This window comes from Seriola lalandi, unplaced genomic scaffold (genome assembly GCF_002814215.2).
Source record: "Seriola lalandi dorsalis isolate HSWRI2012SDOR001 ecotype SW California unplaced genomic scaffold, Sedor1 jcf7180002054995, whole genome shotgun sequence".
In the NCBI taxonomy this organism is placed as follows: Eukaryota; Metazoa; Chordata; class Actinopteri; order Carangiformes; family Carangidae; genus Seriola; species Seriola lalandi.
Genome location: NW_019525544.1, coordinates 525852 through 550528, shown reverse-complemented (window position 1 = coordinate 550528; position 24677 = coordinate 525852). Strand labels below are relative to the sequence as shown.

The window sequence follows — 24677 nt, the reverse complement described above, 5'->3', positions numbered from 1 at the left end:
TACTGTATTGTATTGTAGCACTCTCCATTATATGAAAACAGCTTTCACACAAATTAGCAAATGAAAGATTCATTAACATTTTGTTGGCTTATGCTTGTGTAAGGCTTCATATACTTCATATCATTTGTCGGAGTGCACTGCTGTCCACACACTGTTCAAATCTGAGTGAAAAAAAAAACCCCACACATTTCAGGGGATATTTTTTGTTTACAGCATGGTTAGCTTGCAGGTTAGCCTACATGTTTTCAAACAGAAAGTTGTGTTACATATAAAAATCATAACAACCTTTTAGGTTAATACATGAACCAGTCCATAGATAGATATTAGTACTGTTCCCAGGTAGGATAATTAGTTTTCACAGTATGTGCATTATCCATGCCTGTAGAACATAGATGCAGCCCTACAGAACAGTGACAACTCAAGAGATGAGGTGAGATTTTCTTAGCAGCAACTTTTTTATTAATGTAACATTATTTAGGCGATTTTAGTTTTTACCTAATATTTTAATCTTTTGTCTAAGGCTTCAACAAACAAAAAAAACTGAAAATGATCATTCATTTTCACCTTAATACAATACGAAGTGTCACCAGAGTCTGACAGTTTTACTGCAGCTGATACAATTCGCAAATCAGAGAAATACCACTCTCTAGTGGTACAAGTTTAGTACTGCATCAAAGTGTTTGTAGAGGAAATATGTAGAGATTTCAAAAGTTTCCACTTTTATTCCAGATGATGGTTGGTACACAATCTAAATGATTTCATATAGGGATAGGATAGGACTGGATTGTGTAATTGAATGACTGGTGAACAAAATACATAACCTACATTATAAGGTGACATTGAGGTCTTTTTATTCATGTTCAACAATATACAACAATTAAAAATCCCCAATTCAAAATAAACAACTTTCAAATTCCTGAATGAATGGTCAACACCAAAATAATTTATTAAGAAAATAAACATACGTCTTTAAAAATATACAGTCATTATGCTTCATGGACACTGACTGAAGTCTCAGTAAGTGAGAGATTTGTGTAGAGACACATTCACATTTGTGGTGAAGTCATAACAACTTACAAACATGTTGAGATAATTTCAGGTACAAGGTGTGAGGATGCGTCAAAATGCAGTGTAATACTGTGTTCATCGTGGAGGACACGTTGGAGAGTGAGAAGCAGCAAACCTCAGGTAGTCCACACATGGTGCAACAGCGGAGATTTACACCCCAAACCACTTGATGAATCTGTATTTTAAACACTCCACCGTGTACAGACACCGTAGTCAAGTTTTACAAACAATTCAAAAATACACATGGGACACTTTAAAATTGTTCCTGTGAGGTGTAATTACTGCTGAGCTGGTCTGTGTTTAAAGTGCATCCATATCGTGGAACAGCGAAGCCGGGCTTACAGCATTTCCCTCTTTCGCTTAACTGGGGTGTGGAGTTTCTGCTGTTTTCAGACTCTGAGGAAAGAGACGGTGAAATTTTCACTGATGACTGGAAATATCTAGAGGATTTATGATCATGAATCACATGTCAGTGCTGCAACCTCCAACTGCAGTGCTTTGTTTCATCCTGACAATTATAAAAGGTAAGATACAGTCCAAACTCTAAGGATTTGGACAGTTAGTTGGACAGTACTTTTTGTACTTCGGGCTCCATGCTCCAGCACATTCACATGAAAGTGTCAAGTCTCAGGTTTAATTTGAATAGATTTACACCAATATAGAAAGAGCACACTCTAAAAATTTAGGAGTTTGTTAATTTTCATTAATCAAGAAAAATGGCAGCTTCTCAGATGTGATGATTTTCTGTTTTTCAGTTTAAATCTACTTTCTCCTTTTTAAGATTTTTCCAACCTCACCTGTGAGTAGCTGAACGGGGACGCCATGGGCTCGGGTCTGGTGTAGTTGGGGGGGTTGGCGTGAGGGTCGTAGCCCAGACGAGCCAGCATGGGGGCGATTTCAGCCATGTCGCTCATCACGTCGGAGGGAATGTGCCCCACCCACTTGGAGAGGGCGTCTGTGTTCACCGGCTTCATCACCTGGTCTGTCGAACGCTCAACCCTGCACACAGAGGCAAACACATGTTCAGTTTATGTGTGTTCCACCATAATACTAAAAGCTTTATATGGAAGAGCTCCAAAACAAAACTTAAATTTGCGACTGACGAGTGATAAAGCTTTGGAGGATTTGAAACGCTTAAATTAAGACAAATCAAAACAATGGAATAAACTGAAACACAATACTGTGTCATAATTAAATGAAACACGTGTTAATCAAAATCAATTAAAACATTAAAAACAATTCCTTTAGCTGTTAAAGACAACAAGATAAAAAAACTGCCCTTTTAACGTATGTTTTTCATTTAATTATGACACAGACAATAGGCATTTTAAATCTTCCATACTTTCAACCTGTCCATCTCAAATAAATGAATGTATGTGTAAGTGTGTACACACATGAATCATGATCACAACATGCCAAGTTTTGTGTTATTTCACATTTCTGCGGAGGCAAAAATATATTTGTGACTAATATTGCGCCAGTTCTTGCATAACTAATCAACATAAGGGCGCTAATTCTCTCAGAATGTGGCCTCATTCTTTCAAATACACGCCAGGTCTGGGTGTAGCAGAAGGGACTAAATCCCCTGAGCTGCTGGAGGTGCTCTGCCTGAATCACGAACAAATAAGTGGGACAACGCAAATTAAATATCTACTGAAGGAAGTCCGTAAGCTTTACTTGACCCTGAAAGGTTTGTTTGCTTCAGATGAAAACTCAAATCTGTCTCACATTTAAATTTTAACACACTGATAAAAGTCTTTTCTGTGTTAGTGGTTCTTAAAAAAATATGGACTTATTTAGGAGGTATGATCTTTAGACTGCTTGAGGTTAACTGGCCAGTGTACGTGGTATGACACAAAGCTACATTTAGGATATTTCCGGTTGGTGTAAATACCTGATTCGGGTTACAGTATATTTTAGTGGCACAAAAATCTTCAGCCTTTTAAAAGATCAATGGTAAACATCAGGTTTCAGTGTGAGACCCTGAGAAATAAAGAGCTTCTCTTTACCCGTGTCCCACTGCAGCCAATAATCAGACATGGAGCGATCCAATTCAGAAGTGACTAGAGCTCAAATATTTGGTCCGTTAATCAATTAATCAATCCACAGAAATATAATCAGCAACGATTCTGGCTATCATATAATCGTTTAAGTCTTTTTCTTAATCAAAAATGCAACAAATATCCACGTTTCTTTGTCTTCTCTGAATGTAAACTTCCTATCTTCTGTATCAGTCAAGCTATTTGAATATTTCAACTTAAACTTGAGGAAATCGTGAGCCTGAATTTTTTCACCAAATTCTCACATTTTACATACCAAACAATTATTGATTAATCAAGAAACAGATAAAACAGAAATCATTGTTATTTGCAAATTTAAAAGAGATTCACCGTCTTTAACAGTCACCTCAAAGACAAGAAGGAAGTGCAGCCATATGACATGTTGTGTTTTGAATATCTAGTATCTGTGTATATGACTAAACAAACGTTCATGCCTGTTGTCTGAGGGTTCGTCAAGGACACCACACGTCTGCACCTCGCTGTGTTGTCAACTTTACAAACTGTTCTCGTCAAATGTCAATCTAGGAAAATTAGTTGAGGAAATAGATAATAACAAAATAAGACCTAGACTACAGTGATACAAAACTACACAAGTATCCCAGGGTAGAGCAGTCCACCTCTACACGCCACTTAGTAGGCCGGTGTTTGTTTCCCCTGACCCTGCACTCTGACCCCTGCTGAGGACAGGTCGATCAATGGAGTTTTCAATTACCTGTGTCGCCTCTCTTTCACCCAATTACAGTACTGTCATGTAACAGAAGAATTAAAACATGAAGAAAACACTGGCCAAAACATGCGTAATTCACTGATTAAGCAACTCTTTAAAACTAGATCTACATTACCACTTAAGAATTCTATTAGATAAGATTAGTATATAAATTTTTACAATCATTGAGCAGCAGCACAGGCGTAAAAAAAGGCTGGTTATTCTGATCAACAGCTCATGAACGGGTTGAGGTGACTGACAGAGAGCGTGAGAGAGAGAGGTGTGAGATGTGAGAATCACAGCTGCCCTTTTTTTTTTTTTTTAGCAGCCTGAAAAACATGACACCTTTCATCCTGAAATATACCTGCTCCTCAAAACCACCAGGACGAGTACTTATGGTGAGAATAAAAGCTGTGCGTTTCTGTATCATTTATATTCAATATCTGAATATTCTGCCTATTTTGGCTCATGAAACCTTTATCAGGAAAACAATTTGGTTTCAACAGCACGAATCCATGGACCCATCCTGCCTTGTGTCAGTCGGGTAGGGGCGGGTGTTGGTGGTGTAATGGTGTGGGGAAAGTTTTCTTGTCACACTTTGGGCCCCTTAATACCAATCAATCGTCGCTTGAATGCCACAGACTATGTGAGTATTGTTGCTGACCACGTGCACCCGTTTATCAGAGCGACCAGGAAACTGTGACCTCCTCAAATTAATACAGGAAAATAATAATAAAATAAATAATAAATGCCATATTTCCATCATGTTTTTACACTGTTCGCCACTGCTTGAGGTTTGACTGCTTCTCCTCTAATTACATCATCTCCTGTGCCCTCTTCATCTGCAAGAGATTAATGACACCCGACTGGAGAATTAGCGCCACCAGCTATTTTATCTTGATGCACTCAACTTCTAATATTTGCTTAACAGTGGTGGATGGAAAACAGCATTAATTTGCATTTTCTCTGCTGATTTCTGTGAAGTTGTGCTACTTTTGGATGGAAACCTGACTAGTGGGACACATGACTGCTTTCATTACTTACCAGAAGTAAATGCAAAACTTTCAAGGCCTCTAGAACTGAACTGAAGGAAAAATGATATGAATATATGCATTCAACATTATTACAGGCCTGATTAAGTAAAACATAATTTCAGACATTTGAAGACTTTCTCAGGACTTGAAGATATCTTGGAAGCCATACTATAATTTTCAAAGATTCAAACTTAACCCTTGTGGGTATCTAATCATGCAGGTAGTTTCAGTTGATAGTGCTGAGGTTTTGAGATATCTGCTTCTGAAACTTTTTCTGGGTGCAGCCTCAGAAATTAACTTTGTATTGTGTCAACACGTTGCAGAGGTCGATATCTGAAAACCTCAGCATGTGGAACTGAAACCATCTACATGGTTAGACGCCACTAGAGATAAGAGGCAGAGCTTGGTGTGCAAACACATGTCAAATACTCACTTGGACAGAGACACGCCACCAGCCTTTCCTATCAGCTCTTCATGGTGCAGCACTGACGGATCCCATTGCAGGTCTAGGAAGTGAAGCAACTTCCTCATTTCCTCCTCTGAGCGGAGGACAAGCTGCTCGTAGCTTACAGGCATGCATCTGTCCTTCCCGACCGCCTGGCACTGGCTGAACATGGTCTCCACCGCACCGCTCCACTTTGTCAGACAGTCCCTGTAGCTGTTCAGGTCGAAGCCAGAGATGGTCACCTGTGAATGAAGGGATAAGATAAACACAGCAGAGCTGTCATGACAGACAGTCAACTCAGAAATGGAAAATTAATTTAGTCACAACGTGGCACCAGAACAAACTTGTCAAGTGGCTGTTTGGAAAGATAACCCTGTGAGGAAGAAAAGAAAACCAGCATACCTTTCGTGATATCATGGAGTGGACGGCTGCCCGTCCGTCTCGTAGCATGAGCACAAATTTGGCTTTAGGGAAGATGCGTGCCAAGTATGAGAGAGACTTCAGGGCGAATGGGTCCTTGTTGCAAAGGCGAGGTGCAGGCTCCCCGTGTCCGACTATCACCTGGAACACATATGTAAAAACTGAATTCATAAAATCTGAGACACCTTTTCACATTTCTATTGAGATGCCAAATATACTGTGGCATGAAAACATATGTGAAGCCTTTGGAATCACCTGATTGTGCTTAAGCTAATAACACACACACACAATTATAATGTTTTGTGTCTTTATTGAACACAGCCATTAAACGTTCACAGTGCTGGTGGAAAAAGTAAGTGAAACCTTGGATTTAATAACTGGTCGAACCTCCTTTAGCAGTTATTGTCCTGCCACATCACCCAGCTTCTACTGAGCTTCAGCAGGTGGACAGCCACCCCGACATTATCCTGTTAGAAACCTTGATAAACTTGGGAATCTCATTTTCCCTTTCGATGATGTTGAGCTGTCCGGGCCCAGAGGCAGCAAAGCCCCAAATCATGATGCTACCTCCACCCTGCTTCACCTTTGGGATGATGTTTTCATCATGATAAGCAGCTTTCTCCACGCAACCATTTAACATGATTTGCGTATGGTAGACTCATGAACAGAGATGTGAACCAGCTCCAATGATCATTTCATTCCTTTAGCTGTTACTCTTTGCTATATTTTTACCTAACTGATCATTCTGCATTGTGCTTTTCATCTTAGCCAGACGCCCACTTCTAGCAAGAGTAGCCACAGAACTAAATTGTCTCCATTTATAGACAGTTGATTGACATTGTGTTGGTAATTTTTCAAGCAAAAATGTTAATTTTTTTTTTGTTTCCAGCTTCTAAAATATGAGGAACTGCTGCTTGTGACATGTTTTCACAATTTTTTTACATTTTAGAATGAGAAAATAAGCAGCTAAATGAATAATGATTCTCAAATAATGATACTGTAAATCTTTATTGACATATTTACAGTTGCCTTTAATAACGTGGTGCAAACACATCACCCTAATTCTGACACATGACACACCCAAGCATGTTTGCAGATCAACAGATGCAGAAGTGTTTTTCCGGCTTAACGCTACAAAGCAGACTACACGATGCACCAACCAGCTCACCTCTAACAGGAACGCCCGCACGGCTGAATCCAACACCTGGTCAGTGACACCCGCCTCGTCCAATCGTATCCTCTCCTTAACCGAGCGACTCCAGGTGGCCCGCATAGCCAGGAGGCGGGGAATCACTCGGGTCTCTTCCCCGCACCGCACGGAATTGTGGGCATCCAGCATGACACGCATGAGCGTGGTGCCGCTCCTGGGAAAGCCTCCAATGAAGATCAGCGGGGTGTCTTCAGGGAAGTGTTCGGTGAGAGACAGGCTCTGATTGGCTGAGCCCAGGTTTAGCTCCATCCACCGGTACCGATGGCTTTTTCGAGGGCACTCTATCCCGCTCATGCCCAGGTAGAGCAGGGAGGCGGAGCAAAGGAGCACGCAGCCCAGCAGCAGGCTCAACCTGGAGGACCTCATGTTTGCTGGGTATGTTTGGGAGTCAGGAGGACATAAAATAATATTTATGGGAACCTGATTTACTTCATAAATTTCAGTAAAAGTCAGTTACACCTAGCCTGAGAGTCAAGTTGATAAGGATAAGTGCAAGAAAGACAGCTGAGATGATGAGGAAGGCCTGACGGAGGCCAGGACGGTGCAGTCAGGTGTGGGCTGGGGAGACCCCTCACTCCTCTGTAGCTCCTCAGCCCTGGTGTTGGAGAGCAGGATCCATGCATGCTGCACTCCACAGCCAACCATGTCTCTTATCCATCATTCCTGCAGCACCTAAAACATCAGGAGAACATGTCATTCATCTCACCAAGAACTGCACCGGAATCAATTCATACTGCTTTCAACCAAATAAACACCTCTGTTTCTCGTGGGACTGTGAATCCTACCGCAGAATGAGATGTGGGTTTTTTCCCCAGGGGATGATTTTACAAGTTGCTGAATAGCAAAAAAACATAAATTTGCCTTTTCTAAATGTCCAACAAAGGAGTAACTGCAAACATTAGCCACTGCCCTGCATGAGTGAGCTATTATCAGCAAGCAGGGTGCGATGGTGGCTGCTGCATTATTATGCCAAGAACACTTGCACACACTTTCATAGGATCTGAAATACATCCAGTTTCTGTTCTCAAAGAAGCTATTCTGCATCTTTCCTCTGGGGAGCCACTGACTCTTAAGCCATATCAAACTTCACTGCGGCATGCAATGCAGACACACTCTCAGTCAGTGTATCTAAAGCCACTAATTACAACTTCCTCATGTTTTTATTCTCTCTGACAGTTTCCACCACACTGAAACGCAAAGCAATCTATTTCACGATTAAATTACTATTGACTAAGACAGAGGAAGCCACTTCCTCATCTCTCCTGCAATGTGCACACGAGCAGATTCGTCAACGTAAGCCAGCGTCCAATTCCTCTTATTAGCACACAACAAAACAAAGTACACAAGCTTGCAAGAAGAATTGAATCAGCTGAAAATTGACGTCAATAACTCATAAGAATAACTAATGTTGAATGTATAACTTTTAAAGCCACATTGCAGCTCTAAAATCATCGAACAGCAGCTATACCTCTTGCAGAAGCAAATTTGGAATGTGTCTCCCTTTCTCAGAGGTATTTTAGTTCCTTTCTTGTTCAGACGGGCTGCTGAGGGAGCCTCACATCTGGATGCCACGTGGGGAACCTTCCTTGCTCTGTGCTGGAGTAGCCTGCCCATAAAATTCAGCCTGACCATCAAAGAAAAATGAAAAACAGCTGGAAATGAGGACATCTCGACCTTGCTCGGATACTTACATGCTGCTTTAAGCCATGCTAAGTCCAGTGGCATCCACAAGCTTTACATGTAATTCTAATGCATTTCCATGCAGAGATTAAGCCACTTGGAGTTTGCAGAGAATTAGGCCAGAGGTTTAAGATAAGGCTTGCTGCCCCCCCCCCCCCCCCCCTCCTCGACGATTCTCACATATTTTCTCACTCAACAGATGCAACTAATGATTATTTTCATTATCATTTACCCATCTCAACTGGGTCGTCACAATTTCCTAAAGCCAAAGTCGATATCTTCAAATTGCTTGATCAATCGATTGATTGATCAAGAAATGAATGAATAGATTATTCGATAATGCAAATAAGAGACTATTTTTTTGCAAGAAAGTTTGTCTAATGAAAACTCTTGAATGCTGAGACATTGTTTCTGGAAAGAGTTGTTGCTGTTAACTTTTTAAGTATTTTTTTAATAGTGTAAAAACCACAAAGATAACTCACCTCAAAAATCTCAGACAGATATATCTGAAAACATGGTCAAATAAAACCAAAACTATCAGCTTGGCTACACACCAATAGAGGGAAGTGAAAAAATATTTTTTTTCATAATTGGTTTTTGCAAAGATTGGCTATGGACACCTACTCTGACAAATCTAAAAACTGACCTTGAAAAGGCCAGTGCCTTCCCTGATCAGGATTGAGCCAACAAACAAGTCCATGATAAGAAGAAAACAGTGATCACAGTCTGTCAACAGGAAAGCAGCAAACTGACACCAGGGGCCTCAGGAAACCTAAAGGTACGACTTCAGCTGCAGCTGCTTCATCATGAGAAACTGCTGCCTTTATTGCCTCCTTGCACAAAATCAGTGGTGACTTGTGCATAGTGGTGACATCTTTGACCAGCAGTTTGTCAAGAAACCTGAAGCCCCCTTGTTGTATCTCACAGGAGGGAGCAGTGACGGTGACTTCCTGCTGAAGGGGGGGGACTCTTGAGAGGAAGAACAACTTCCACATTTTACCTTAACTCTAGTTCAAGCATTAGTCAGGAGTCTGTCTATTGTTGCAAAGGTTTCCCGTAAAGCTCTCCATTGAATGATTTTTCGTAATGTATTTTTATATGTACTATTTTTGCTCTTTTTATGCTGCAACGAGTCCCCCCCGCCCCCAGCAGCAAACTAAAATGTGAATTCAATGTCCTAAAGGTGCATGTTCATTTGCAGCTGCTTGACTGCTGCACAGAGTATGTGGTGAACCAGGTGTAGCCTATATTGGTGGGAGTGTGATAAACAAGTCAAAGCTACGGTACCACCGCAGTCACTGGTGTGTGTTTGAGTATAAATAGGATTATTGTACAGCTGCAGAGCGCAGGCCCAGCAGCCACGCACATCTGGCCTGGCTTGGTTGTGCATCTTGTTTGCAAAAATGCACCCGAGGCGGTCAGCCACCAGGTGGATGACCTGCTATCAGTCAAACACACCGTGACAGACCATCGGCCACCAAACAGCCTGTCAGTGCGTTATTTAAAATCTCCTTACCTGCTATGCACAGACTCATTTGGCTGTCTGTAGGTAGCTAACATACCTTGGAAATTTCATATCAGTTAAAAATGGTGTTCACTCACCAGCGTCTGTGAAACTGCCGAAATCCGAAGAAAAAAAACACATGAACCTTGATCCAAAAAGACTGAGACGAACTGCTCCTCTATCCCCACAGAGACAACTGTTTTCTCTCATGTGGAAAATCTATCGGTGGAGGTCACAGCGGACATGTCTATGCCATTTAGTCTTTTAAAAAATACACAATTATACAACGTATCGCTGCTGGCTCTAATCGTAACTTTGCACCGTGAGAAGTGCAGCCGTATCTACCGTTGAGAGAAAAAAAAAACACTGAACACGAGCGCAGGCAGCCAGAGAAAGCCGAGCAGTGATTGGTCGATGGACGCTCTGAATTCTAGAACACATCTGCTTGGACGATTCCTATTGGTGGAGATGTTAAAGGGCAATTCCAACGCTCTGGCAAACCAACCAAAAGACCCTCTTCTGTTTTTTTTTCTTCGCACTGGAGGATAAAATTACTTTACCTCATCGATTCGTATGCTCTCATTTAAAAGCCCACTGGGGAAATGTAATCATAGTGTGGGATTCAGTGGAGGTTAAACCTGCCTCGTTTCATTTACCCACCTTTTCATTAGAGAAACAGATTCTGGTAACTCATTTAGTAGAACATGGGTCTTCACGACAGATTGCGGCCATGGTGGAAGACCAAGTGTGACCAAATTACACCAGTAAGCTTGTCAAATTGTAATAAATAACAATACATTAGTGTGTGAATAGGTGAGATACTCAAATAAGATTATCATATACAGACCAGTGGTCTCAAGACTTTTTGGGTTCCAAAAGATATAATCATATGAAAAGTTCTCACTTATACTTTTTTACCTGATTAAACAATAATAATAAAGCTGATAAAGCAGTTATTTTGAAATTGGCCTTTCTGCATAATGAACACTTACTTTTGGTAGTTTTGGTACTTTAAGTTTGGGGAGTTACTTTTGATACTTATAGTATATTTTGAAATACTGTATAGGGTTAGGGTTATAGTATATTTTGATATACTTATATATATATATATATATATATATATACACACAATATATTGAAATACTGATACCTTTCATACTTTTACCTAGGTAAGACTTTGAATGCAGGACTTTTACTAACTGTGGTATTACTACTTTTATTTAAATAAAATGTTTAAATACTTTCACCATTGGATCTTCATGACAGTTTGTGGCCTCTGTGGAGGACCAAATGTGACCAAATCACATTGGTAAATCTGTAAAATTACAATTAATAAAGCATGAAATAACCACTGAAGTTTATAAATTAGGAATGCAATACATAATCAATGAAATAAGTAGTGGTGGAATGTAACTAAGTACAATTTTGAGATACTTGTACTTTACTAGAGTACTACATTTTGGAGGCAAATCTTTACTCCACTACATTAATTTTAAAGATTTAGTTACTAGTAACTTTGCAGATTCAGATTTATAAATATAAAATATGAATATTCCTAATAATGAAATAGATTAATCTACCCATCAGTATATAGTGTGGTTAAAGTTAGCCCCACAACAATAGCTACAATGTTAGTGATGTTTACAGATTAATGCACAACTAACTTTAATCCAGTGATATTCATTATTCTGAAATGGGCCATTGTGCAAAAGGAGTATGTTTACTTTTGCTACTTTAAGCATATTTTGGTATTAATACTGTTTTCTATTAATACTGATTTTGAATACAGGAGAAGACTCAAAGCTTTAGAAATGGTTTTATACTCTTGCCCTCATCTATGCCTTGACACAATTTTCTTGTGGAGGTTTACAGAAAATGGACGGAAAAGGATTTAATGGCTTTGTTTTTTAGTGTTTGGTTTCTATTAAATTTGGAAAAAATTATAAAAACATGTTTTTGACATTGTCAAAAAGGGGTGTTTAGTGCAGATTGATTGGCAAAAACTGCAAATTTATCCCATTTCTGATGGATTAGGTCAGACAAGCAGCTACACACTGAAATTGTACAGAGAAGTCCTTCACCTGTTTCTCCTCTCTGTGGGGCCCTGTTAAGTAAGCAGTGATGACATTCATATCAAATGTTGCACAATGAGGAAACTAAAATTTAGTGACTCAGTCTGCCAAAAAGTTATGAAAATGAGAATATTGAAGCTAAATCAAAAAATTAGACTACTCATTTCAGTATTACAAAACTGCGGTTGCAGTTTTCACACAAGGCCTGTATCTTGATGTTAATAGTTAGGTCACATAAAAACGTGTGAATACGTGGGAAAAATATCTTTAGTACGTTACAGTTTATAGTCTGTGCAATTTTCAGACTGGAGAATGCTGGGCATTTACTCTTTCATATGGTTTAAGAGACGTTTCCCTCATGTGTTCACTTCCAAACTCAACCAATGGCCGGGAGTCACTTTTGGCTGGAACAGAATCATTGTCCATGACGTTCACTCTCTGTATCTTGTCCTGTAAAGGTACCAAGTAAGTACAGTGAAACTTATGTAATAAAAAAAACAGGAAACCTATAACAGAAAAGTACGAGTCTAACCAGCACATCCTTCCTCTGTTACTTTACAACATCCCAGCAAAGAAAACACCAGCTGATCCAGAGCCTGCAGCTGAGGGGTTTGTGGGTTTATGTATCAGTGTGCATGTTTATATCCTGTGTGATCGGATGGGTTACAGAAACAGAAACCTAGCTGTGTGGAACATGTTTGTTGAACTAAATGACTACAATAACTTTATGTCAGGATGCTTAACTAATTACTAACACGAGTGATTACTACTATAAATCTAAGACAAGCTCCTAGAATAACTAAATTTACAGCAAATGGAACGACCAATAATCAATAGAGGGTTGTATGCGATTAGTCGACTAAATGATTAAACATTGCTACCATCGCTAGTCATTTAAACTAATTACTGATGTGTTTTTAATATACAATACAGGCAAACTAAGTAACTAACCCCAGCAGTTGGCAGAAAGTGTGACATATGAAACCTTGTAAAACCAAAGTGGCTTGGCAGAAGTTTGATCTAGAAAATGAAAGTAAGATTGTATGTAGGCTGTGTCACAATAAACTGCCATATAAGCACTCGACTAGAGCAACACGTAACCACAGTCGGCACAGGTACGTGCAAGTAAAGAATGCTGGTGCTAGCAGTGCAGATGTTAGCCACACTCTGCAAACCAATATGACATTGTTTACAACGTCGCTTTGCTACCAATTAAATTGTGATCAATTACTTTAAATTTTTATTTCTATTTAATCGACATGGATCATTAGGATGTTCCTTACTACTGTATGACACAGAGAAAAGAGACACTGAAGATGTTTTCTGTAGATGAAGGTGGCAGTTTCAGATCAGTCATAATTTAGCACCAGTACTTCACAGTCCGTCACACTGCACCACAAAAGAACCAGAAGTCCTTATTTCATATGTTAATTTTCGTTACAAACAGAGAACGTCTGCAGCCTTTTTTGAAATGACAACGTGTTAACTGCTGACTGCGTCATTCAAAGCGACAAAAAGCGACATTTCAGCTGTTAGTTTTCATGTTGTTACACAGGAAAAAGTTCAGCACATTTTGAAAAAGATAACGCTTTGAACACACGAATAAGAGACAATGATGTTGGTTCTTACAGTCTCTCTTTGTATTACACAGCCACTCTAATAATACTGTCTGACCAATGCAAGTTTAATTGCATTACTGACATATATTACAGCTTTGGAAATCATAAATCACCATGGTAGAAACTGGTGACTAACATTAAGTCAGAAACCAAAAACATAACAGGTTAATAGCAGACTGTCTCTGCATGAACATTATCTGATGTGAAATACAAATTAGACGACTCAGATGCAAAACAAGTGACTCACTGTTTAAAAACCTGTACTTATGAAGGTGTGCGCATGTTTGATCTGAATCCAACTGGATGTACAAACATAAATGTAAATCCTAGCATGCTTGTTTTCTTCCAGTAATGAGGTCCTCTCAGCCACGGCCAGGCAGCCATTGTGCATCCTTTTTCTGTCGGCGTGTTGTTCAGTTCAAGCATTGATGCAAAACGGCTCAGGTAAAAGCAGCTAGTCCACTTCTGTAACAATCTTGTTCTTCATCTGTGGGTCATTTCTGGCCTGTCACTGGGTCACGACTGCTCACCGCCTTCGTCCATCTCTGCTTGTGCTGGAGCTGCGTTTTCCTGCTCAGGGTCACCGGGTAGGGTGTCTGCGACTGTCTGGATGAGCTCCTCAATCTGCTCCTCCGATAAACGCTCCTCACTCTCTTCTACCATCTGAAAACAAACACAAAATTAAATACCATATTTACTAGGGATTTAATTGATAGTTTTATAACAATAATACATCAAATAACAATGTGAAAAGAGTCACTTGTAGTGATGAACCTGCAGAGAACTATCACCTGAATCTACAGCTCTCCGTGGCTTTATGCAACTTTTTGAAGTTTCTGCTCATTGTTTAGCTCTCTGGCTCCACATCTCTCTTGTTTTGGCAAACTGTCAATACTCTCATTGTGCGTTTTTAAGTGGAAGAGCTCTAAAAACCCAAAGTACACTGCCTGCTAGCAGTTAGCAACTAGTTGGTGAACACAGTGGAGCATTTAGCAGCTGGAGACACAGATATTTTCCTCAGAAATTAGACAAAAACAAAGCTAAAAGTGAGTGTATACTGGAGAATACTGGATAAGCAACAGCTTGGTAACAACTTAAAAGGTGATGATAGCTAAATGTTGTTGTTGCAGCTTTAACTTTAACTGTTTGTTCTGATGCATTTCATTGCCTTCTGTAAAGCACTTTGGTAGCGTGACACATGCAGTAAGATGCTATGCACATGAACTTGTCTCACCTTTTATGTGTTTAATCAATTGATCTGCAGTTGACAAAACAATCTCACCTCACCCTCTTTTAAGCAGCTGTTCTGGAGCTCTTAGTCATGTCACATGATTTTTTTTTTTACAGCAGAGGGAATTTGCCAGTTGTCATGGAACAGTACAAGGTCAAATTTTCAACATGGACAATAAGTTCCTCAAGCTCCCAGAAAAATTTGAAATTTTCATGACATCTCTCAAACTCCATCTGCTGATGAAAAATCATGTGATATGGTGAAAAGCACTAGAAGAGCTACTACATGGAGCTTGAGTTGAGACTGTTGTTTCCATTAATCATTACTCAAACATTTTGCTGTGCCAGAGAAACAAACAAACTACTACTCACAGTACAAATGTGTGGCTTCATAACTTAGATGTTGGCAAATTCAGCAGGAGGTGACCTAAAAACAGGAACCTAAACTCTGTTGAATCCATGTGTTTATCAAACCCTGCCAGTCTGAGATGACTTGACAGTCTATTCATGATTCTGGTGATGTATGGCTTGAGAGTAGGAGCTGTGCATGTTAAGTTGTATCTCCATGATACAATCAGTGACACAGATTCATACATTTTAAATGTGACACTAATGAGTGACCTATTCTAATGGAATAAATGGAGCCATGCGCAGAACAGTACATGTCAAAAATGACTCTGCACTACTTTGCCTATGGAGCTGTAACTAAATAGATTTATTATATATATATATATATATATATATATATATATATATATATATATATATACAAGACTTGTGTTATTCCATGTTTCCTAACTGTCAAACATTCCTATGAAAAAAACAGAAATCTAAGAGTTTCCTGGTCCATTTCTAGTACTTCCCTATCCTGTCTGTGGCACTGCCCAAGCACATTTCTTCACTCTGAAGACTGAAATCTTCAAAAACAGATCAAAACATATTGTTTCATTTTTGTAGTTTTTTGCAAACTATACTCAATCAGGAGTAAATAGTACATTTGTTGGGAACTATTTTCAGCTGTGAATTAATACACATTAGGTGCTCTTATCAGTATTTCCTACATATATGGAATAGACTCATTATAAACTACACCGCCCATGTTCATCGTAATGAAGAAACATGTAACCTAGTGCAACAGTGCGGCTCAGTTCATTGTTGGTTTTAGACTTATTGTAGGATATGTTGACAAAAAGAAAACAAAAATAATATCACCAGATTTATCCTTTAAGTGAGTCTTAGTATATGGCAGTTTTGCTTGTTTCTACCACAGTCATTTTGTGAAACAATCATGGAAGTCACCAGTAGTGTATAAGAGAGATACAGACAGGTAAAGTGCAACATGTAATAATAATAATTGATGACAGTAAAAAGCAAAACACTCACAAGCTGAATTTCCACTGCTGTCTGCGGCCGGTGGTTGAGTAGCTGCAGTTTCTCAGCCCTGATGACATTAGCGGGGAGAATATCATCAGTGTGTATATGTTTTACAGATGTTTTAAAAATGCTGTGTATCTTGTTCTTTGTAAATACCAAACGAAAACATGAAATCTATGCATCTGTCAGATCTTACTGACTTTGTGAGTTTGTGAGGCATCATGGTGGTGAGGAACTCTTTGACGATCTCTGGACTCTGTCTGCTGCAGGGCGTCTTCGACAGGTACTTCAGCGTCTGTGTGGAGATGCAGAGCAAACTGTAGGCATGCTTTTGTAACAGTGCAAGTGTGAAACAACAGGCGCACACAGCGAGTTAAAGGCAGTGAAGAGAGGGAGAGGACGTGAGCCGACCTCATACATGATGGTGTTTAAGTTCTGCTGCCCGGTGCTGTGCTTGTTCTTCCCGCTGTCCTTCCTCTGTTCCTTCAGGTCTGTCAGGAGTTTGAACACCTGAGAAAAACATAGAAAGACAAATCTGAAGCGACACTCGACACAAGTGTTTTCATCTCTTGACTGGACAGTGCAAAACACAGTGAGACAGTGAGAGCAAACACATGAACTTACCTCATAGTTACTGAGCATAGCAGAGTTAGAATTTTTCCTGAAAAGAAGAAAATAAATGTTTAAGCACCAAAGCTTATTTTTGACCTATTTTGATCATTCAATCAATTGTACAAAATCCATAAATACTCAATGTTTATGTCAATAACCAGCACAGTGACAGAGAAAAGTAGAAAAAACCCAAGTATTTTGTTTGTAATTTACTTAAGTTAATTTCCTGTCGATGACTAATCGATTACCTAATATTTCACCAAGCCAAATTTGAAAATTCTCTTAAATTTTACATTGAGTGTAATATTTATGCATATCACTGAAAACACAGCAGCTCAGTGTGTACCTCACCATACATACTCCTATGAAAATAAACACACCAGGGCATCCACGCCCATTCATATTTTAAGTTTTTAGACTTTAGAGAGATTTTTGTGTCTAACGGCAGTTGTGTCGTCACACTCCTGTTTCCCTCGAGCTGAAGTCGAAGTTATTTTACCTTTGTAACTGCAATGTTTGTCTACAGCTAAAACTAACAGATATAGCTGTAGATAAATGAACTCGCTGTAAACACATACGACTTAAAAATCTATAAACAAATATCTTACACTTCCATTTCGCCAGGGTCTCGGTTTTAGTCGCTTCTCCAAAAGTGTCCGTGTAGAAAATGTAGTCCAGGCCAAACGTTCCGTCTGCATCAACTGGCGTCATTTTCTTCTTCTTTTTCTTTGAGAGAAAAATAAATGAATGAATGAACGAATGAATAAATAAAATCTGTGTTTATCGCCATTAGTTTATGTAGATTTGTTTATGTCCGACCGCTTATGACCCACCTTCATTTGGTATTTTTTGAATCGCCAAAATCAGTCTACAGTCATCTGTTATGTTTGGTTAGTGCTGCCTTCTCCTTGTTTCAGGCAACTTTGGGATTTGTAAAAATGTGGACCGGAGGAAAGACATGACATTTTGGAAGCTGAGGATGGAAAGCAGCGACCTGTCAAAATATCTCCACCTAATGTTCAGACCGACTCACTGCCGGAAAGCACAAACCAAGAACCAGGAAGAAAGAAATCATGTATTTCAGGTGAGACAGGTGACAGTTTTTTCAGCAATCGACCACCTCTTTTGAGAGCTTGCTTCACCTTTTCACCTTTTTTTGCATAATCAGTAAAGTTCTCATGTTCTGACAATAGGAGGTAAAACAACAAGCTCTTTGTCGTTGTTCTTTTTTGCTAATTCTTTAAACTGTGAACTTCTTTTCAGGGAGTCCTCAACAGTTCCTGCTTTGTTGCAGGTAACAGATGTGGATGTCTTGATAGTTGAGCCCCACTTTAAAGAATGTGTTGCATGTGACTCCTCTCCCTAGAAATAAAAACATGAAGTCTCATTTAATTCACTTACAGTAAAACAACTTTTATTCCATTGAAGAAATACCAAACTTTTCATGCTATCTCAAAAACAAGGCAGAAGTAAAACAAAAACACTTACTCACAACATAATAAACCAAGATTTATCATGTTTTTTAACAATTAACAAATTGTGCCACAAATGCTAAATTGAATTATTGCAAAAGAAAAATAAGTCTCTGTCATCTATTTCATGTATAGTTTTCATTTGCCAATACACATATAAAATAAAACATGACAAACCTTTGCAACAAGTTGCAAATTACGAGGTTGATGGCTCTCCCCATTGTGGTCGTCTGTATTATTCTTGAGATAATTGACAGAAATATATTATGAAATGCATGCTTACAATTCTTGACATGTTACTTTTATTTTTATATTTTCTATTTGTTTCCTTGATAAGAGATACAGAGCTAGATTAAATGACCAAACTCATGTCAATAAGTAAATAATAATAATAAATGTTGTGGTAAAAGTTGTATACATTTGTATGAAACAACTTAAACTGACAAGATATTTCATTAAGTCTCATTTAATTCATTTACATTAAAACTATTTTTATTGTATTAAAGCAATCCCAAACTTGTCCAAAGTGAAATGAGAAATCATACTAAATAAATTTTTATCATATTTTTAGAAAATTAAAGAAATCATCAACAAAGAACAAGAAATGGTGAATCAAATGGTAAATTACAACATTATAAAAGAAAAACAAGTCTCTGTGTACCTTGACAGTTTCGTCCATTGATCCATTATTTTCAGTCTTCGACTTAGGTTCCATTTTGAATGTGAAGTTTCCCGCTGAATTTAACGAGTGCTGAAAGGAGGTGATTACAATCCTTACCTACAGGAAAAGGAAAATAAATATGAAACAAGAAATAACCATTCATCGTGTTCATATCATTGAGAAACTTATCCTGATGAACTTCACAATAAAAAAAACAAAAAAAACAATGAATATAAAGTGGCCATCAGTCTGTTCATTGGTGCACTGCTTTGTGCTGAATCACTCTAGTGCCACGACACAAAACTTAAAAAAATCTAATGTAAGCAAAGGCTCTTCCACACAGATTACTACTAAGAAAGTATAAAATAAAATCAAATAAAACACAATAATTACGCCTACAAGTAGGTTATATTAGATTGTAATAAGATTGAAACAGGTGATTTTATACATTTTAACACTAGCATGAGGCCCTATCACGTCTATACATAGGCCTAGCAACTCATATCCAAGCAATCAATATCACACTTAAAAGTTATTTGACATTACTTTAGTCTAACTATTATCCAGGCGTCGTGTGTCGGTTAAAAATGGTTCAATTCAGATAAATATATCTATATGGCATTTATGTACCATTATCCAAATAGCTTCAGATATGTTACATTACTGTTGATAATGTTCAGCCCTGTCTCAACCTCACATCCTGTGACCTCTTTAGCTGGTTCAGTGAAGTTTAAGATATTGTTTATTTATTTTGAACTTACCAAACAGCCTGTTTGTGTAAAGTTAGATGCCGATCGGGTTTGAAGTGTGTCTCGAGTCGCTCTACACGTGGGCTTTCCGTCTTACAGGCTATATGGGTGTGGTACGGATATGGCGGATACGGAAGGCAGATTTCTCTCTCTCTCTCTCTCCTTTAATATAATAGGCAAACTGTAGGCCTATTCCATTTTCTTTCTTTTCGTAACAATTACAAAAAAAGAACATGCACATCACATGTCAACAGCAACATTTAGATCCAGAGGTAAACATCAAGACAAATAAGAAACATACCTGTCAAATAGGTAAATTAAAAGAAGAAGAATGAATTAATAAATATATCAAATGACATGTAAATAAAATGAATAATAAAAAGTTCATTGACGGCATCAAGCTGATTTCTTTTACTTCTCCTCTTTCTTTGTTTAAGAGAAAAATGAATGAATGATTAAATAAATAAATAAAAACTTTCCTCATCCCCATTGTTTTCTGTAGATTTGCTTGTTTCCGACTGGTTGTGACCTACCTGTCAGTCCAACACTCATCTGTTATGTTTGGTTAGTGCTGCCTTCTCCTTGTTTCAGGCAGCTTTGGGATTTTATAAATGTGGACCGGAGGAAAGACATGACATTGTGGAAGCTGAGGATGGAAAGCAGCGACCTGTCAAAATATCTCCACCCAGCGTTCCAACCAGGAAGAAAGAAATCATGTATTTCAGGTGTGACAGGTGACAGTTGTTCCAAGAACATTTCCATGTATCAGTAAACATGTGATGGTGTAATTAAAGGAGTAGTGCCACCCCTGTCCATTTCTCTATAGCCTACTACCAAACTCTGCTTGATTCAAGAACTAATATCAGCAATTACTACTGGTTTCAGGAAGAGAAAAGCAAGGATTGTTTTGAGCTTTACAAACAGATCCAAGTCATTTATGTTGCAAAGCAGTGTATTATTATTGTGCAGTCCTATTACATACATGCATAATAAATCTGCATCACGGATTTGGCATCTTAACACATAGTTCAGTTCCTGCATTGCATAACTTAAAAACAACATGAATGTTTCACTATCAGGCATCAACTGTTACAGAAAGTGCAGAAAATCTGAGTTATTCAAAGTGACAGATTCTGTAAGTTAAACTGACAATTTGATGTTTGACCTCTCATTCATGCACTTATGATTTTATATCTATAAAAGAAAAGAATACAACAGACAACCAAAATCCAAAAATGAAAAAATTACTTAATTGTAATAATAATAATAATAAATAAAAAGACTCTATTTTAACCAGATAAGATTCTTTGTAATTCGCACTTCAAGAGACCAATCCAAAACAGTAATCAAGATAATAGATACAGTATGACAAAGTGCAATATCAAGTATAACTATTGTTTTTAAATGTTAAAAAAATGTTAAAAACAAAACATCAAAGTCCAAAGACACAATGGAAAGTGGAAGACATTAAATAATGATAATAGATTTTTGTGTGAGAGTTTAAAAAATAAGATCCTTTTTTATTTTTACATGAAACTTATACAAAGTACAGCATCAACAAAAACAAGCATTTAGAGTTACCAATGTGAGAAAACACAGCTCCCTTTATCCAAAAAGTTATTGTGGCTATTTAAGTTTTGTATCAGATCCCTCCACCAATCCCTGCATGCCGTAGGTGTTTAACAACATAAATATCCAGATATACCGGTATGAAAAGAGACATGAAAGCTGTTGTTGCTCTCTGCTGAAACCGCTGTGACTTTATCTTCTTGTCAGTAGTTAACAGTGTCTGTTTACACGTCACTAATGTCCTGTTCCTCATCCCCATTGTTTTCTGTAGATTTGCTTGTGTCGGACTGGTTGTGACCTACCTGTCAGTCCGACACTCACCTGTTATGTTTGGTTAGTGCTGCCTTCTCCTTGTTTCAGGCAGCTTTGGGATTTTATAAATGTGGACCGGAGGAAAGACATGACATTGTGGAAACTGAGGATGGAAAGCAGCGACCTGTCAAAATATCTCCACCTAATGTTCAAACCGACTCACTGCAGGAAAGCACAAACCAAGAACCAGGAAGAAAGAAAACCTGTATTTCAAGTGTGACAGGTGACAGTTGTTCCAAAAACATTTCTAGGTATCAGTAAACATGGTGATGGTGTAATTAAAGGAGTAGTGCCACCCCTGTCCATTTATCTATAGCTATAATATCAGATAATATCATATGCAATTATTATTGGTTCCAAGAAGAGAAAAGCAAGGACTGTTTTGAGCTTTACAAACAGATCCAAGTAATTTATTTTGGGCATTTTTTGACAGTTGATTGCTTGTTTGCTTCATTTAACCTCTCATTCATATATTTGTAATTTTATGTATAAAAGAAATGAATATATAAAAAACAGACCAAAAATCCAAACATGAAAAAAAATACTTAATTGAACATCAGACAGTCATCATTATTGATTTCTTACAGAGTAATAAAATAGAAAAAAAATGAGCTAATTTTAATCAGATGAGATCCCTTGAAATTCTCACTTCAAGAAATTCAAAACAGCAATCAACATACAGCATAACGAAATACAATATCCAGTATAACTCTATTGTTCTTAAATGTAAAAACAAAAATTACATCAAAATCTCAAAGTCCAACGACACAGTACAAGTGGAAGAATTTAGATAATGTAGATAATGATGGATTTTTGTGGCTCATCATGACAGTTTAAAAAACAAGATACCATAATCACTTGTTTTTTAACATGAAAAGTACAGCATCAACAAAAACAAACAGTTAAAGTTACCAACGTCTGGCTAAAAATTACTATGAGAAAACACAGCTCCCTTTATCCAAAAAGTTATTGTGGATATTTAAGTTTTGTATCAGATCTCTCCACCAATCCCTGGAAGCCTTATAATAAAATATCCAGATATACCGGTATGAAAAGAGACATGAAAGCTATTGTTGCTCTCTGCTGAAGCTGCTGTGACTGTATCTTCTTGTCAGTAGTTAACAGTGTCTGTTTACACGTCACTAATGTCCATCGGGACAGGTTCCTCTTTCTGAGAGAAGAAATCAAAAAACTTCTTCAAACTCTCATCATTTGTGGCCTCTGAGTTTTTGACTGTATTTCTAAATACCGTGAGGTTTCTGCTCTCGACCAGTTTCTTCACTCTGCTCATCATGTCCTGGTGGTGCGGATAACTGCAAGCGAGGTAGGCCTTCAACACATCAAGGCTTCCTCTTTCCACCAGCTGGACAATGATGTGTTCAATAGTGTCAGACAAACGATAGCCAAACTCAATTACGCTCTTCATGTCACCTCTTGCATCGGGGTAGGTAAATCCCCCTGAATGCATTGCAACAACTCTACAGTACTTATCAAAGACAGGAGAGCCAGATGAGCCATGATAAAAACAAGACTGGTAAGTTAGAACCTCACTGTTACGTTGAACATACTCTGCCACTCCCTCAAAGAACTGACGAGTAACTAAATGAATGGGCCCTTGATTTTCATGGTAACTCTTCTCCACAACCTGGTTACGGTTATCAGGTGGAATAATCACACATGGATCTATTTTTTTCACACCACCATAAGGATGCCCAATGATACAAACTCCACCGCCTTGGGGAAGGAATCCAAAGTGTTTTAACAGACCGTCAGGCAGCTTCTGATCAGCACTGAGCCTTAACAGAGCCCAGTCATACATGTGCCCTGACACATCGGGACAATATTCAAAGCCAGCGACCTCTTCCACTTCCACTACTCCTGACTCTTGTCCTTTCTCCATCGGGTCTAGACTTTCATAAGAGAAATGGACAGTGATCTCCACATCAAGCTGCCTATTGTCATTATAAATGTCTTTGATTACATGGCCGTTTGTGAGGACGAACTTGTCAAATAGGAGAAAGCCACTTCCGACTGGGCTCCCTTTTATTCTCACATGACAAACAGAATTACTAAGATCCATCAGTTTCTTCATCGTTTTAACTTCTGTGCACATCTGAACATTCTGCCCATACTCCACCCGCAAGAGATTCTGCACACGAGAAAGCTTAGAAACTGTTTTCTTCCCTTTCACCACACATTTAAACTGTAAAGACAATTGATTCTGCATCACCGCTGAGTGGGGTATTTCACGTATTACTTCTTCTGGTGCTGTATTGCCATTTAGATTTGGTTCCTGTTTAGGGAATTTGTTCTTCACTGACTTGCTTGTGGTAGTCTGCTGTGAAGGATCTTGTTTTTCATCAGATTCAGATCTCTGAAAGTCATTTGGCATCATGTAAGCATCATCCAGACTGCCTGGCAGACTCTCTGGTGGATTAGCCTTATTGAGCAGTATGATCCTGTAAGTTTTACCATCGAGATGATCAACAAGATTGGACATTTCTGTGGTCACGTGAGTGCCTGTGTGAGAGAGCGCACAGTTCTTGTTGAATATAGTTTTCTGAAATCGACCATCTCTTTTGAGAGCTTGCTTCACCTTTTCACCTTTGTATGCATAAACAGTAATTTCCTGAACGATTGCTTTTAGTGCTGGGGTTCTCAGGATTTTCATAACATTTTTACCTCCTATTGTAAGAACATGAAACATCACAAGCTCACAAGATGACGCCTTTCTACGTGGACGAACAGATCCATTACTACCAATTTGCTTTTGCTTGTCCACCGTTTTAGTTTTAACATAACTGACAGTTAAACATTCATCTTTAATTAAGCTGCATGGACAGTGTGAACTGATAGCTCTCCCATCTGCAACAACAACAA

General features: G+C 38.5%; 3 protein-coding genes across 3 annotated transcripts in view; all 3 read right to left on the bottom strand.

Moving 5' to 3' along the window:
• Positions 1–826: 826 nt before the first annotated feature.
• On the bottom strand, positions 827–10505 carry tpst1l (tyrosylprotein sulfotransferase 1, like). The gene is made up of 6 exons (XM_023397057.2): positions 10226–10505; positions 6902–7615; positions 5716–5874; positions 5302–5555; positions 1866–2067; positions 827–1464 (listed from the first exon to the last, which is right to left on the bottom strand). The coding sequence occupies exons 2-6, from the start codon at positions 7307–7309 to the stop codon at positions 1429–1431; spliced, it is 1059 nt and encodes a 352-aa protein (XP_023252825.1). The 5' UTR covers positions 7310–7615; positions 10226–10505; the 3' UTR covers positions 827–1428.
• Positions 10506–13817: 3312 nt separating this feature from the next.
• Positions 13818–17759, bottom strand: crcp (calcitonin gene-related peptide-receptor component protein). Its single transcript, XM_023397022.2, has 6 exons — positions 17643–17759; positions 17047–17083; positions 16834–16932; positions 16623–16717; positions 16432–16489; positions 13818–14481 (listed from the first exon to the last, which is right to left on the bottom strand). Exons 1-6 carry the CDS (start codon positions 17648–17650, stop codon positions 14335–14337), a joined length of 444 nt encoding a protein of 147 aa, XP_023252790.1. The 5' UTR covers positions 17651–17759; the 3' UTR covers positions 13818–14334.
• Positions 17760–22329: 4570 nt separating this feature from the next.
• LOC111647420 (serine protease FAM111A-like) overlaps positions 22330–24677 on the bottom strand; it is a 3645-nt gene continuing 1297 nt past the window's right edge. Inside the window, exon 4 of the mRNA XM_087171397.1 lies at positions 22330–24669. Coding sequence (XP_087027523.1) covers positions 22930–24669 — 1740 coding nt within the window. The 3' untranslated portion in view covers positions 22330–22929. The remainder of the gene's footprint in view (positions 24670–24677) is intronic.

What these genes read in the sequence shown, in the direction of transcription:
- tpst1l (XM_023397057.2), bottom strand. Translation starts at nt 7,309, where the DNA reads ATGAGGTCCTCCAGGTTGAGCCTGCTGCTGGGCTGCGTGCTCCTTTGC. An exon ending in TGCGGGCGTTCCTGTTAGAG is followed by an intron (nt 5,875 to 6,901) that starts GTGAGCTGGTTG and finishes TATGTGTTCCAG; the next exon opens with GTGATAGTCGGACACGGGGA. An exon ending in ACTCCATGATATCACGAAAG is followed by an intron (nt 5,556 to 5,715) that starts GTATGCTGGTTT and finishes CTTCATTCACAG; the next exon opens with GTGACCATCTCTGGCTTCGA.
- crcp (XM_023397022.2), bottom strand. An exon ending in CTATGCTCAGTAACTATGAG is followed by an intron (nt 16,933 to 17,046) that starts GTAAGTTCATGT and finishes TGTTTTTCTCAG; the next exon opens with GTGTTCAAACTCCTGACAGA. An exon ending in ATGCCTCACAAACTCACAAA is followed by an intron (nt 16,490 to 16,622) that starts GTCAGTAAGATC and finishes TAATGTCATCAG; the next exon opens with GGCTGAGAAACTGCAGCTAC.